A 14312-nucleotide genomic window follows, 5' to 3' on the forward strand; every position below is an offset into this window, starting at 1 on the left:
AGAAAGAAGGAAGAAAGAGGGAGGTCTTCGCTGCTTTTAAAAGTGATGGGTCTCTCACTGGGGATGAAAAGTTGGCCTTTCTTAGCGAGGAAGATTCCAAAAAAGAAAAAAAGAGAACATTCCCAACCTCGCAAATAATAAAACAAAACACGGGAGGGATCCGAACACAGTTCTAAGTCTCTCTCTCCCCACTCTCCGGCCCGATTTCGGCAGCGTGCATGTGCTTAAGCTCTCCCTCCCCCCTGGCAATCCACAGGGGGGGGGGACTTCAAAGTGGCTTAACATGTGGCTGGACCGTTTCCCAAGCAAATAAATAAATCCGCCCTTAAATAAATAACTCATCCCCCAACCCAGAGCGTGATTTATTCCACCACGGAAAGACAGGGGTGGAAAGCGACTGCGTTTCGAAAACAAACACACCCAAACGCCGCCAAACTCCGAGCGCGCACACAATACAAGAGAGTTTCCCCTTTTCTTAAAAAGAGTCCTTAGAAACGCCAAGACAAGAGCTGGCTCGGATTTGGGCGAGAGAAAGGCCTTTCCAGCTGGGGGGGGAGGGAGGGGGGAAGGGGAGCCTCGCCGGGAACGGGGGCGCGGGGTGGGGGCGGCGCGGGACGGGACAGGGGGCCCAGCCTGAAGCTAGCTAACAATACAAATCAGGGAACAATGTCGAACAAGCAGAATAGGCCAGGCAAGCAATTGCCACGTCAAACATCCCTCCTCCGGCTTCCCCATCCGCCCCCCCTCTCCCCCTCCAGCCTCTCAGTTGCTTCATTTGTAAGTGTGAATTGCGGGCGAAGCGCCCCGCCAAGTCCCTGCGCCCAGAGACTCCGCATGCACACAACCCGGGCTGGCTGACTCGCCTGGTTGCTCGCGCCCCCCTCCCCCACCCCTCTCTGCGTCTCCCTCGCACACATCCTTCCCGGGCTGCGGTCCTCACCCCTTTTCCATTCCGGCGGCTGCGCTTTGGCTTCCGATGGCACTGTTTCCCATTGGCCCAAGGTGTCCGTGTAAATAGGTGTCAATGGAACCAGATTATGCCTTTCCGCCAGCCCTCTTGCGCCTCTCTCTCCCCCCTCCTCCCCCCCTCCTCCTCCTCCTGGCTTCTCCTTCATCCTCCCGCCTCCCTCCCCTCCTTCCTCCTCCCAAGGCGATTGTCATATGATAGAGAAGAAGTGGCACGCTAATGAAGCGCCCCGACAGGGGTCTTTTCTGCTCCAGTCGCCGCATGCAACCAGCAGATGATTGGGAGGCAGGAGATGGAGGAAGCGGCGGCGGCGGCGGCAGCAGCTACTTAGCTCGGGCTGCTGAGCCCGCCGAGGAGGAGCGCCTGGCCAGCCCTCGATCGGCTCGCCTCGATCTCTCCTCCGGGGTGCCCACAGCCGGACCAGCCCCGCTCCCCGCCGGCTTGCGCGGGGACAGGACCTCCAGGTTTCCCCTCAGCCCCTCCGTCGGAGCCAGGGAAGCAGCGAGCTGGTCCGGGGGACAGCAGCGGGCAGGCGTCGGTGAGGAGCGGGCCCCGGATGCGGACTCTCGGCTGGAGGCAGCGTTAAGGTGAGCCGGAGATGTTAGAGGGGGCGAGCGGGGAGCTCTTGCTCCTCTCGGATGGCTCTTCAGCTGCGCGGGTCAGAGGCTCCGCCGAGGAGGAAGTTTGGAAGCGGGGAGGAAAACTAGGAAGAAATGTCCCCCCGCTCCCGCGTGGGTTGCTGTCCCGTTGCGTCCCTCGTGCTTGACGGCAGGGGGAGGGGGGCGAACTTTTATGAGTTGCGGACCGGATGGTGTGATGGTGTTTGTGAGGGAGCGAGTGAGAGATGGACTCTGGAAGGGAGTTTACGCTTTCGTGGGGGCTGGGGGGGGGCGTATCGGAATAAATTTTTGTACTTTGAAACCATCGCTATACTGGTCGGCGGAGGAGGGAGCCCGTCTCTCCAAGAGTGGCCAGGAAGCAAGTCCCTTTGAACTCCTCAGCGTTTACTCACGAGTAATGGAGGGGTTTTTGGTTTAAAAAAAGAAAGAAAGGAGGATCGGTTTGTAAGAATTCCTACAGGGCAAGCACCGGGAAAGCGCCGTGAAACCGATTATTATCATCAACAGTGATGTATTTATTTTGGGTGGAAAGTGAGGGATGGATCTCTCCTAATGCCCCGAGCTACAGTTTCTGAGGAGGGGTGGTGGTTTTGGTCTGTCAGTATAACTTCTGGAGTTGGAGGTGAAGCCCCCCTCCCGTTCCCTTGTGTGCGTGTGTGTGTGTGGGACTTTTCTCAGATATTACCCCAGCAGACCTGCCCACTCCTGCAGGCTCTCGCCGCGAAAAGCAAGGAGACGGAAGCCTAGAAAATCCCCGCTTTCACCTGTAAACTACTTTCTGCCCCACCCCGCTATAGATATAGAGATCTATTTGCTTAACGCGAGCTCTCTTACCGCCCCTCTCCTCAATCATCCCCCCGCCTCTGCAGATCTCTTCTGAGCCGCCGCCGCCGCCACCATGCCTCGGCCGGGCCGCAACACGTACAGTGACCAGAAGCCTCCTTATTCGTACATCTCGCTGACGGCCATGGCCATCCAGAGCTCCCCGGAGAAGATGCTGCCGCTAAGCGAGATCTACAAGTTCATCATGGACCGCTTCCCTTACTACCGGGAGAACACGCAGCGCTGGCAGAACTCGCTGCGCCACAACCTCTCCTTCAACGACTGCTTCATCAAGATCCCTCGACGGCCGGACCAGCCGGGCAAAGGCAGCTTCTGGGCGCTGCACCCCAGCTGCGGGGACATGTTCGAGAACGGCAGCTTCCTGCGGCGCCGCAAGCGCTTCAAGGTCCTCAAGTCCGACCCGTTGGCGCCCTCCAAACCGTCGGAAGCCGCCCAGTACCTCCAGCAGCAAGCCAAGCTGCGCCTCAGCGCCCTGGCCGCCGGCGGCTCCCACCTGCCCCAGATGCCGCCCTACAACCTGGGCGTCTCCCAGCCGTCGGGCTTCAAGCACCCCTTCGCCATCGAAAACATCATCGCCCGCGAGTACAAGATGCCCGGCGGGTTGGCCTTCTCCACCATGCAGCCCATGCCCGGCGCCTACCCGCTCCCCAACCAGCTGACGACGGTGGGCACCGGCTGGCCCCACGTGTACGGCTCCGGTATGCTCGAGACGGCGACCCCCATCTCCATGGCCAGCGGCGATTACAGCGCCGCCTACGGGGTCCCCCTCAAGCCGCTGTGCCACGGCGCCGGGCAGACTTTGCCGGCCATCCCGGTGCCCATCAAGCCCACGCCGGCCGCCGCAGTGCCCGCCTTGCCCGCCTTGCCCGCGCCCATCCCCACCATCCTCTCGAACTCGCCGCCTTCGCTCAGTCCCACGTCCTCGCAGACGGCCACCAGCCAAAGCAGCCCCGCCACCCCCAGCGAGACCCTGACCAGCCCGCCCTCCGCCCTCCACGCTGTGGTCGCCGTCCACTGACACCCGGGCCTGAGGGAGGGAGGGAGGCTGGCGGAGTGGGGGAGGCAGCAGGAAAGGAAAACCCCTCACCCCACCCGTCAAACCCCAAGTCGACGACGTTTTCCTTTATTTTGACCCTCCTCAAATCTTCCTGGTCCACCCGCCTGCTATATTTATTCGTCGGAAGGGACTGAGCGGTGGGTGCTTTGGGTTCAAATACCGCCCCCCCTGCAGAAAAAGAAAAAGACTTTACCATCTCCCTCCCACTCCTGGGTACTCGGCTTCCAGAAGAACTCGGTGCGTCTCAACGCAATTGCAGGCCCACGCTGCAGAAAGGCAAAATCAAACTTGTTTGTTCATTTCTGTCTCTCGTCCATCCTCCCCCCACCCCACAACCCGGGCAGGATTTCTCTTGGCGAAGAAAGGAGATAAAAATCCACAGCTATCACAGATGCTTCTTCCCTCTCCCCCTGCCCCTCCCCCTCCTTCCCCCACAAATTGGTTTCCCTTTGGAGACTTCTCCACAAGGTTTGTTGTCCAACTTTTAAAAAGTTCTTTGGGCAGGGGGACGCCATGCACTGAAAGGGTCTCTCTCTCGCTCTCTCTGAAACGTCCAAACCCCATGCCCTTGCTTTCCATTTAAGGCTTTTTTTTTTTTAGACACCCCCATCCCAACCCCGGCCTTTCACGCAAAAATTGTGCTCCGGCAAAGGTGGGGGACAGGCCCCGAGGAAGAGGAGGATGTCCCTGTGAAATAAGAGGATGCCCGGTCGAACCAAAGTCAACTGCTTAAAAAAAAAGTCCCATTTATTTTAATGGGACATTTTCAGAGCAATTCTGTGTACGTTTCCAAGTGAGACTTTGTTGTTGTTTATTCGTTTAGTCGTGTCCGACTCTTCGTGACCCCCTGGACCAGAGCACGCCAGGCACTCCTGTCTTCCACTGCCTTCCGCAGTTTGATCAGACTCATGTTTGTAGCTTTGAGAACACTGTCCCACCATCTCGTCCTCTGTCGTCCCCTTCTCCTTGTTCCCTCCATCTTTCCCAACATCAGGGTCTTTTCCAGGGAGTCTTCTCTTCTCATGAGGTGGCCAAAGTATTGGAGCCTCAGCTTCACGATCTGTCCTTCCAGTGAGCACTCAGGGCTGATTTCCTTAAGAATGGATAGGTTTGATCTTCTTGCAGTCCATGGGACTCTCAAGAGTCTCCTCCAGCACCATAATTCAAAATCATTGCAGCCTTAGTCCTGAGGTTTTCGGGAGTAAATACTTTTTCAACCCTGTGAGATTTATCTCCGATTAAGCATGACTTTGGATCCGGCTGCTGTTAACTTTTCTTTGGGGAATACACACACAAACTAAGAGCTAATTTAGCTGCGATCCTATCCGCACGTACGTACAGGCTCTGCTGACTACAGCGAGACGTACTTCTGAGGAAACTCCCATAGGATTGCGCTGTTTACTGAAGTGCATAACTTTGGCTGGATCGGGTCCGTTATGTTTACGAAGTCGTTTAAACGCCACCCTGAACCCCCATACCCTGGCCCGTTTTCTATAACACTTATAATGGGAAAGTTTACTTTCCGAGTTGAGAAGGGGAGTGATTTTCTAATCTTTTGATTGTTTCGAGGATATTTTTTTAAGTCATGGATTATGTTTTTAACGAGGGAAACCAGACCCAGTACCAAATGAGATTCAGACTTCCAGTTTTGGTTTTAAACGTGGCAACTGAGAGGCCTAAGAGGAACGCCCATTAAACATACCCTTCTTTTCTGTTGGAACTACTGAGAAAACTGAGGAGGGGAGGGGGAACTAGGAGGGATAAACTGTACATGTCTGTGAATAGGAATGATGACCAACTGTGTAAAATGCACTTTCGTTCGATGTAACCCTTTCCTAGCTGTAGGTAGTTTGCTGGAATCCGTCCGTTTTTGAACCGCTTAAGTTAAAAGGCGAAAAGCAAAACGAGATGCAGAAGCGCCCATGCGAAGCTGTTAAGAACCCGATGGCCCGATCTGGCAGGAAGTTGCGCTGCAAAGAAGGAAGCAGGCGCGAGAGCAGCGGGGGAAAGAAAGAAATGCTCACGGATGTGCTCTCTTCTTGCGCACCCGCAATTTCAATGGGGCTTTTGCAAGAGAACTTCCCGCTGGATCGGGCCATGTGTCGTTGTTGGGTTTTTGTTTTTGTTTAATTCCTGTACAGAACCGAGCATGATATTTAAAATATTAATGTTCCTGTTTCCCTCCCAGCATGCCTGTTTTCGGACAATTGTTTGGGTTTTTTATTTTTTAAAGTCTCTACGTTAAATTATGAAACTAGCCGTCCAAATAATATTTTCTCATTAAAATATGTAAAGCCAGGATGGGACCTCATTGGTCGTCTTTTTCAGCAGAAAAGTCCCTTATTTGATGCATTGCAGAATTGCGCTGTTTCAACGTGGAGAGGACATAAATAAACAAGCGGGGGCGGCGGAGAGATAGAATCTCTCCCGGGAGAAGAAGGAAACAGCCTGAAGAACAAGTGTGTGTGTGTGTGTGTGTGTGTGTGTGTGTGTAATCACATTTCCTTTGAAATCCATGAGTTTGACATAGATTAAGCGGCAATTAATGGAAGGGGGGACGACTTCCTACTTTCCCCTAATCCTTCATAATGCATTCGTTCATATATTCTCAAGATATTACTGATACAAAGCACAAATGAAAAGGTTTAATTAGTAGGAAATATGCGTGTGATTCTTGATTCTGATTCACACGTCATGATATGCCTCGTAACGAACTTTGAAAGGAATATGTTTGCTAAAGACGGTATAAGCAAAACATTACGAGTCTTGGGCACAATTCAGCCAAAGATGCTTAGTTAAGGCTGCGATCCTAAAGCACACGCAGAAGAGGAAGTAAAACCCACCAAACTCAAAGGGACTTGACGTCTGAATCAGCAGACTTGCCACAGAGATCTCATCCGAGTAGCTTTGGCGTGAATAGATCCCATCTTATTGCATTCGATGGGAATTAGTCATGACTCATTTTTGCAGAATGCTACACCATCGGACTGCAGTTCTTTCTCATAAAAGCCCATATGGGTTTTCCCCTTTGCGGGAGCGAGGATTCCATCCTCTGGACTCCTTCCAGTTTTACCTTTTCACCAGACACCTCCCGGGATGGCAGCGCCCGCCCGCCAAACTAATGCGCATTTCTTTCCTTATTTGCCTCTGCTAGAAACGATGCATCTGCATGCAATTGTTGTGCATTGTCATCCTCCTCCATGTTAAATTCATGTGGAGCCCAATCCTCTGAATAGTTACTCAGACGCTAGCCATACTTTTTACTTATTCTCGGGGTAGTGTGCATACCATAGCTATGATTAATTACCATCAGAATGTGAATGTGTGTGATGGAATACACACAGTGACAATCAAATATTCTTATTTGGCAGAACTTTCAAGCAGTAGATTTTAATGCTTTCTCTTGAAAACATCTATAGCCTTTGAAATCGGTTCATTTAAAGATATAATTTGAATCTGGATCTGTCTAGATAATTCAGAGCAGTTTTCGATCTTAGCCGAACCGGCTTCGGAATATGCAGACTGTGGATGGCACCACAGAGACTCCGAAGTGCTCAAAAAGCGACAGTCTGGTGAGACCTTAGTATGGGAGAATTCTTCTCAACATTTCAATTTTTAAATGAGCATTCCCTCCCCCATCTTTTGAATCTGCAGCTGGGGGCACTGGAGGGTTGAGGGCAATGGACGGATAATTTCCCTTCCAAAATGTAACGCGGTGCTTTCGGGGGCAGCGGGGAAGAGAGGAAAGCGAGAATGTCGAATTTCTCATGCGGCGGATCCCAGGGATCCATTCGCCAAAGGAACTTCTCCAAATTGGATCTTCCGAGTGGAGAGATGCGGGGTGTGTGCGTGTGCAAATCCACTGGGTTGATTAAAATGCGTCGAGCTGCTAAAAGCTGTCAGAATGGAGACAACGCGCCCCATTCATCAAACCCAACCCACGATTCCATCGCCACGATCAGCCTCGGGGGAAAGCATTCAAGACGCGTCACTGGATCAACGGGCTCTCCCCGCCTCACGCCACAAAGTTTTCCCAAACAAGCCACGGCCCAGGTTTGGGTAGGGCGAGATCCTCTTCCACATTAATCCGTGGGGCTTAACTTCCAATCGGGACGCAAGCGACGAGAGACGCTTACATCTCCCGATCCCTAAATCGTTAAGCCGAAAGCGATTTTGCAAGCCGCTCCTGTGCCTATTTACTTAGAAGTAAGTCCCACTTAGTTCCATGGAGCATTCCCAGCTAAAAGTCTGCCCAGGGATGCAATCCCACACGCATTTACTTGGGAGTAAGTCGTATCCTCGCACAACGCTGAGTCTAGTAGGATTTTACTTTCGAGTAAACGGGCAGAGAAGCAGCGATATTTCAGCACAGCGCGCATTTGGGAGTAAGCAAATAAATAGGCTTGACTAAGTTCTAGGTAAGTATGTGTAGGATCCAGCCCGAGTGAGTCGTCTGCTGTTTCCCCGCACTCCAGAAACTCGGGCTGAGATTTTAACCGTCGAATTGTTTTAAAACTTCAGGTTTAGGGCATGGGCGTAGCCACGATTTATGTTGGGGAGGGGGAACCGAGTTATTTGCGACGAGATTGGTCAGTTACTTATTTTTATTTATTTTCTAGTTTGGGGGGGGAGCTCCCCCCGCCCCCTAGCTACCCCCATGGTTTAGGGTTCGGGAAAGCTTCCGTGCTGCCCTGCCGTGCAAAGTGGAGAACAGGAGAGGCTTGGTCTGCACAAGGGCTGAGGAGCCTCACGCAACAGGAGCAGCCAAAGAGCAGCAAAAATCACCCACCACTAACCACAAAATCCCGACCCCCGTTTCACTCTCTGTAGCTAAATACTTGCGGTGTCGTTTGAATCAATTTCATCTATAAGCGGGATGGAGGAGCACCCGCAGAGCAGGAATGGCCGAGAATGTGGATTTTAGGAACTCTTCTACTCTTTGTCTTGGTGAACGTAAAAAGCGGAAGGAGTCCAGGACCCCAACCCCCACTCGCTTTTTCTCGGCTTCAAAGCACCACACAAACTGTCCGATGTGGCTGGGCTCCAAAAAGTCACCTCCCAAAGGCGAATGGGTTTAAGAGAGCTCCATTAAAATTAAATAAAGTCATGCTAAACGCCCATGCAAAGTTGTCACCGGATTATATCAAGCTGTGATTTATTTTGTGTGTGGGGGGGTGACCTCCGAGTAAACCCGCGAAGGATCAGGTACATGCCACAAGTATATTTCGTCCGTTAGCTGTATAGGAAGATGTGATGGAACTCAAATGCCAAACAGAATTTGGTTTAAGTTGGGTGGGAACAGGCTTGGAAATGCAGCGCGATGAGGTAAAGCTGTACAGTCAAGCGCTCGCAGGACCCAGAGAGTTTCCTGCAAGGAAGGATGCGCAACAGCGTGCTGTTCTTGCGCATCCCGGTTCTAGTGTACTTTTTCAATATGCCTTCCTTGCAATAACGCACCTGAAGGAAACTACTTTTTCTATTCCTTTTCCTCTTTCCCCCCTTGTCTAATTCCACTGAATAAGCTCGGGCTGTCCCCCCCCAATAATAAAATAGTAACAGGAGTAACAACAACAACGGGTTCGTCCTTGTGTTTTCAACCCAGGGAGGTTTAGACATCCAGCCTTCCAAGTCTTTGTCCAAAGGGAGGATGCGCAGAGAAGCGGGTGCCTCTTAATAAGGAGTAATAAAGAGGTTTGTTTGTTTGTTTATATTCTGCTCAATTTCAAAGGAAGAGTTATTAAATTCTTAGTGTGCATATATGTACACACACGCACACTTCGAGAAGGCAAGCGGAGGGTGTTTTTCGGTGGGAGGCGCGGGGTGGGGCCGCATGAGAAGAAATGCCAGTCTGCGAAGCCTTGAAGGGGCTGTATTTGTTTCTTTTAAACTAACAACAAATTATCTAATTAATATGTTTCAATTACAGCCTGTAAAAAGGAGGCTTTGGACCGCCTGCCGTGGGCTGACAATAGCCTCTGAGTCCAACTCTAGGAGCTGACAATAACTTCACAGCTGTTTCTTTTACTTCCCCTACTTTTCGAGGCGGGGAGGAGCGGTAGGAGGAAGAAAAAAAGAAAAGAGGAGGGGGGAATAAAGAAAAAGAAAAATGCCGTCTCCTCTCCAAGATCACTTGAAACCGGCGCTCAAGAAGTTATGGAATATGTCGTTGTGCCAGATTCGAAGGCTGTTCGGAGGATGGGGGCGTGCGAAAGAAAGAAAAACGACCAGGAAGGAGAGAAAGGGCACAAAACCTTTCTCTTTCTTTCTTTTTGGCTTTCTCTCTTCAGCTCGGGGCTTCATTTCCCCCTCCCCCGCAAAAAGCCCTCCGACGTGTGAAAGGGCCCCATTGAAAAGCATTAAACAAATATATTAGAATTCTGTCACTTTCTCCAATTGACTAGATCAAAACCCGGGTCCCAGGGCACTTCATTGACTTGAATAGAAAAATGCAGAGAATGGTAAAGCGAGGCCGGGCCACCGATGTAGATTTAGGCCCCTCTCCCCCCCCACCTTCCTCCTCCTCCTCCTCTTCCCTTCCTGGGACAAAAAGCCTGCATTTTCACAAACACATTTCTGACTCAGAGACTAGGAAACCACTCCTGAAACTGCTTTGGAATTTAAATGCATTTTCTTTCTTTCTCTGTCTCTCCCTCTCTCCCCACTTCTCTTTTCCTTCCCTTTTAAGAAGTGGCTGAAAGTGGGGGGGGGGCAGGGCTTCTGTTTGCACTCTAGTGTAAGTTTCCTTGGCATCCTGTTTGTGAGGCAACAGAAGGGGTGCCAGGACTCGGGAAGATTTACCGCCTGGGTATTGGGTGGAGTCGGTAGATGCCTTCATTAAAATAAAATAAAAATAAAAATAAATAAGGAACTATGTAGGAGAGGGTGCAAAAACTCTAGGAAGCACCTGCAGTTTTCTGATAATCCAGAGCAACCCCAGTCCTAGGAAGTAAGGCCCACTGTAGGATTTACTTACGAGTAACAAGCCTAGATAGGGCTGGAGGGTGGGAAGCTAACCCTTAGCAGTTTCAATTGGAGCTTACTCCCAGGTAAATGTGCATATTTCAGGACAGGAGTGTGTAGGATATCACTGTTAGGCTGCAGCAGAGGACTGCAGCATAACAGTTTAAGCCTACTCAGAAGTAAGCACCACTGAGCACAATGGAGCTTACGCCTAGAGAAGTAGGTGTGCAATTCTGGAGTGGAGCTGCACTGATTTCAATAGAGCTTTCCCAAATCATGTCAGAACTGTGAGGCTTGTAGAGAAATTGCCTCTTGCAGGTCAGCTGGTTGGCTTTCTGTTGCAAGTGCAATGTGGCTATCTCCGAGTTTGTTTGTTTGTTTTTAAACATATTATTTATTTTTATTTATTTCATGAAATTTATATACCAAGTGATTGCAACCTCCCGCCCCCCTGAGAAAAACCCTCAAGGCATTTTACAGAAAGAATAATACAATGAAATTATTAGTGAAAACAATGAAAACATCCAAAGAATTGGAAGCAGCAATAAACTAAGAACACACCAACATTCTCAATATATGGGTAAACAGAAATGTTTTTAGCAGGAGCAAAAAGAGTACAATGAAAGCCCCTTTTCAACAGAAGCCATCAAAACGACTCACCGCTCTGACTTCAGAAGCAGATTATAAGAAAAGCAGTTGTAATCTTTTGTATTGTTGACTTGTTTGGGGCTGTAAAACTTAACAGGGCTTTCCTCGTTTAGCTATTTCCTTGAAATATTTTCAGCCCCCCCCCCCCCGTTCTTCACAAGGGACCCCAGGGTGGGGTGCAGTAGCCCCATTTGAAAAATAACCACCACCAGCACAATGATAATCAGCACTCTTGCATCTGCCCACAAGACAGGATTTTAGGTAGCTCTGAATTTCACATGTTCCTTTTTGTTTGAGAGGTATTGTAGCTCTGAATGCAGTGGTGTGTCCCTGCCTTAAGAAGATCTCCCTGGGCCCAGTAGTTAAACAACTATTACATTGGCAAATAGCCCCTTTGGGGGCAAAGCACTAGAAAGAGTGGCAACAGTCCAGGTTCAGGCTTGCTTGGAGGCAACTTGGATATGTTCTAGTCTGGCTTCAGGGCTGGCCATGCCACTGAACCTGCCTTAGTAGCCATGGTTGATGACAGTTGTTGGGAGAAAGATAGGTGGAATGTGACCCTGCTTGTTCCCCTTCACTGACTGGCAGTTTTCAGTGCCATGGTATCCTTGTGGAGCATCTCAGGGAGGTGGGGGTTGGGAACCCTGTGCTTCAGTCGCTCTGCTCCTACCTCCAGGGCCATTTCCAGAAAGTAGATATGGGAGGCTGAGCACCATGGGAGCTGTCCTGTTGTGCTCAGCAGGGTTCCATCTTGTTCCCCATGCTATTTAACATCTAGAAAGCTGCTGGGAGCTGTCACCAGGGGATCGGGAGCAAGGTGTCAACAATATGCAGAGGATGCCCAGCGCGCTCTCTCTCTCCCATCTGAATCAGGAGTAGCTGAGATGGCAGGCGTTTGGAGGTGCTGATGGGCTGGTTGTGGGCCAGAGATGGCATTTTTTGGTGATAGTACTCACCAGCACCTCTTTTTCTGCCGCCCATAGCAGCCATTTTGTGCTGGCACTCATAACACATATCAAGATATGAGTACTAGCTCATCATTTTTGAAACCAAAAAAGGACCCCACACAAACATTATAGGAAACCTGAGAAATATATATTTTTAGGACCCAGTCTATCTTGTGACTATAATTTGTTTTAAATTGTTTTTAAGATTGTATTTTAAAATTGCTGTAACCTGCCCTGGGACCTTATAGTGAAGGGCGGATAAGAAAAATGAAATAATAATCACGATGCTGATGATAACAATAAAACAATATAAAACTATTTCCTCTTACATGGCACTTGACACATTACCAGGGGAGACAGCTCCCGGCTGCAGAGGCTCAAAATCTAAAAAGTGGCAGAAGGGAGAAAATGAAGGAAGTGGAGGGAAGAGGAGGCAAGGGGGTGGGTGGGGAAGAATAGGAGGCGGCTTCAGACGCAGCTTTGTAACTTTGCAGCAAGCTCCTGTGCTTGCCCACTTTGGAAGTCAGACCCCATATGCTCAAAGGAGCACAGGGATGTGTTTGCTAAAGCAGTGGGTGGCGGCGGCAGTGTAAGTTACCATCTGAAAAGAACTGTGATTTTCTGCTGGCTGGGTGGAGGGAAAGAGTTTATTGTTATGAGAAAGTGACCCTCCAAAATTAATAATTTGGAAATGAGTCACTAGGTGCAGACCAGTACTCTAGCAGTTTTTACTTCTGGGTATAGTTAGTCCTTCAAATATCTCCAGAAGACATCTCTGCTGATCATGGAATCATAGATCATGATCTTTTGGTAATATACAAATACTGGAATGAAATTTATTTGCTTAACCCATCAATCAGCTAAATGGCAGATGATTCATCAACTAGCATTTGCAAATGGTGGACAGGTATGTACTGCTGACTTATTTTCATTTCCTCCCACCCCTTTTCCTGTTAACAGGCCACTGCAGGTTACATACACACCATACAACTAATCCAGAATGTGGCAGTTAGACTGGTGGCTGGGAGTGGCTGCTGGGACCATATAACACTGGTCCTTAAGGATCTTCACTAGCTCCTAGTAATTTCTGAACACAGTTCTAAGGGTTGGTGTTGACCTTTAAAGCCCTAAGCAGCCTTGGCCCAGTGTCCCTGAAGGAATGTTTCCACCCCCATCTTCTGCCCGGACGCTGAGGTCCAGCGCCGAGGGCCTTCTGGCAGTTCCCACACTGCAGGAAGTGAGTTACAGGGAACCAGGCAGAGGGCCATCTTGGCAGTGGTGCCCTCCCTGTGGGATGCCCTCCTGCCAAATGTCAAGGAGATGAAGAACTACAAAACTTACCGGTATTTTAGAAGACATTCTGAAACCAGCCCTGTATCAGGAAGTTTGACTTTTTAATGTTTTTATGTGCGTTGGAAACCCAGCCAGATGGGAGGGGTATAAATATTGCCATCATCATCATCATCATCATCATCATCATCATCATCATTATCATCATCATCATTTTAACACCCCCCTGTGCCCGGGAACCTAAGGAACTGTGGTTTGTAAAGCTGGAAGGATGTTGGAGTGGGTGTGCTAAAGGCACGGCTCCACAGCCCCTTCATTCCTGGAAGAGGGCTCATCTTCATCTCCATTTGACACACACAAAAACCTTTATCCCTTACTGTGTCAACCCTGGATTTCATGCAGGTTTCTCAAGCCCTGGTTCCAATAGGGGAATTTCCCTCCCGCACCCCTCCCCACTGCAGCAAGGGGGTGGGCAGAGGTGAGGCAGGTAAGTTGTGCTGTGGGTGGGAAGCCCATGAGGCTGCATCTGGCTTGTAAGCCAGTGGGCCCCCTCCCCTGCCGTATCTGGCTGCCCAAACTCCCTCAAGTGTTTGCAGGGCTAAAACACACCTTCCACAGGCTTTGCTAAATAAAAGCAGTTTATTTTGTGTCATTTGTTTCTAAATAAAAAAAATGCATGGTATTTTATTAAGTGGTAAGCAGACTGTGTTGCATTAATTAGAGCAGCTCCTTGGAGAGATATTACAGCCAAGAATAATATTCCACCACAGGAGAACTCTGAGCATTCCAACGCCCTACTTTGAAAATTGCTACAGACAAAATGCAAAGAACCCCACCCAACACACTGGGTTTATTTGTCAATATTGACTTAGAAATGCTTCCCCCCCTTCTTCTTCACAATTAAGCACAGACATACTTGCATTTATATAGTGTTTACACCTTTTTTGTTTCAGCTTTATCTCTGACTGTGAAAGAGGATG

General features: G+C 49.8%; 1 protein-coding gene across 1 annotated transcript; it reads left to right on the plus strand.

Annotated features, from left to right (window-relative positions):
• The first annotated feature begins 1156 nt into the window (after positions 1-1156).
• On the plus strand, positions 1157-4079 carry FOXB1 (forkhead box B1). Its single transcript, XM_053364914.1, has 2 exons — positions 1157-1554; positions 2457-4079. Exon 2 carries the CDS (start codon positions 2486-2488, stop codon positions 3446-3448), a length of 963 nt encoding a protein of 320 aa, XP_053220889.1. The 5' UTR covers positions 1157-1554; positions 2457-2485; the 3' UTR covers positions 3449-4079.
• Positions 4080-14312: the final 10233 nt, after the last annotated feature.

Source organism: Podarcis raffonei, chromosome 14 (assembly GCF_027172205.1).
Source record: "Podarcis raffonei isolate rPodRaf1 chromosome 14, rPodRaf1.pri, whole genome shotgun sequence".
In the NCBI taxonomy this organism is placed as follows: domain Eukaryota; kingdom Metazoa; phylum Chordata; class Lepidosauria; order Squamata; family Lacertidae; genus Podarcis; species Podarcis raffonei.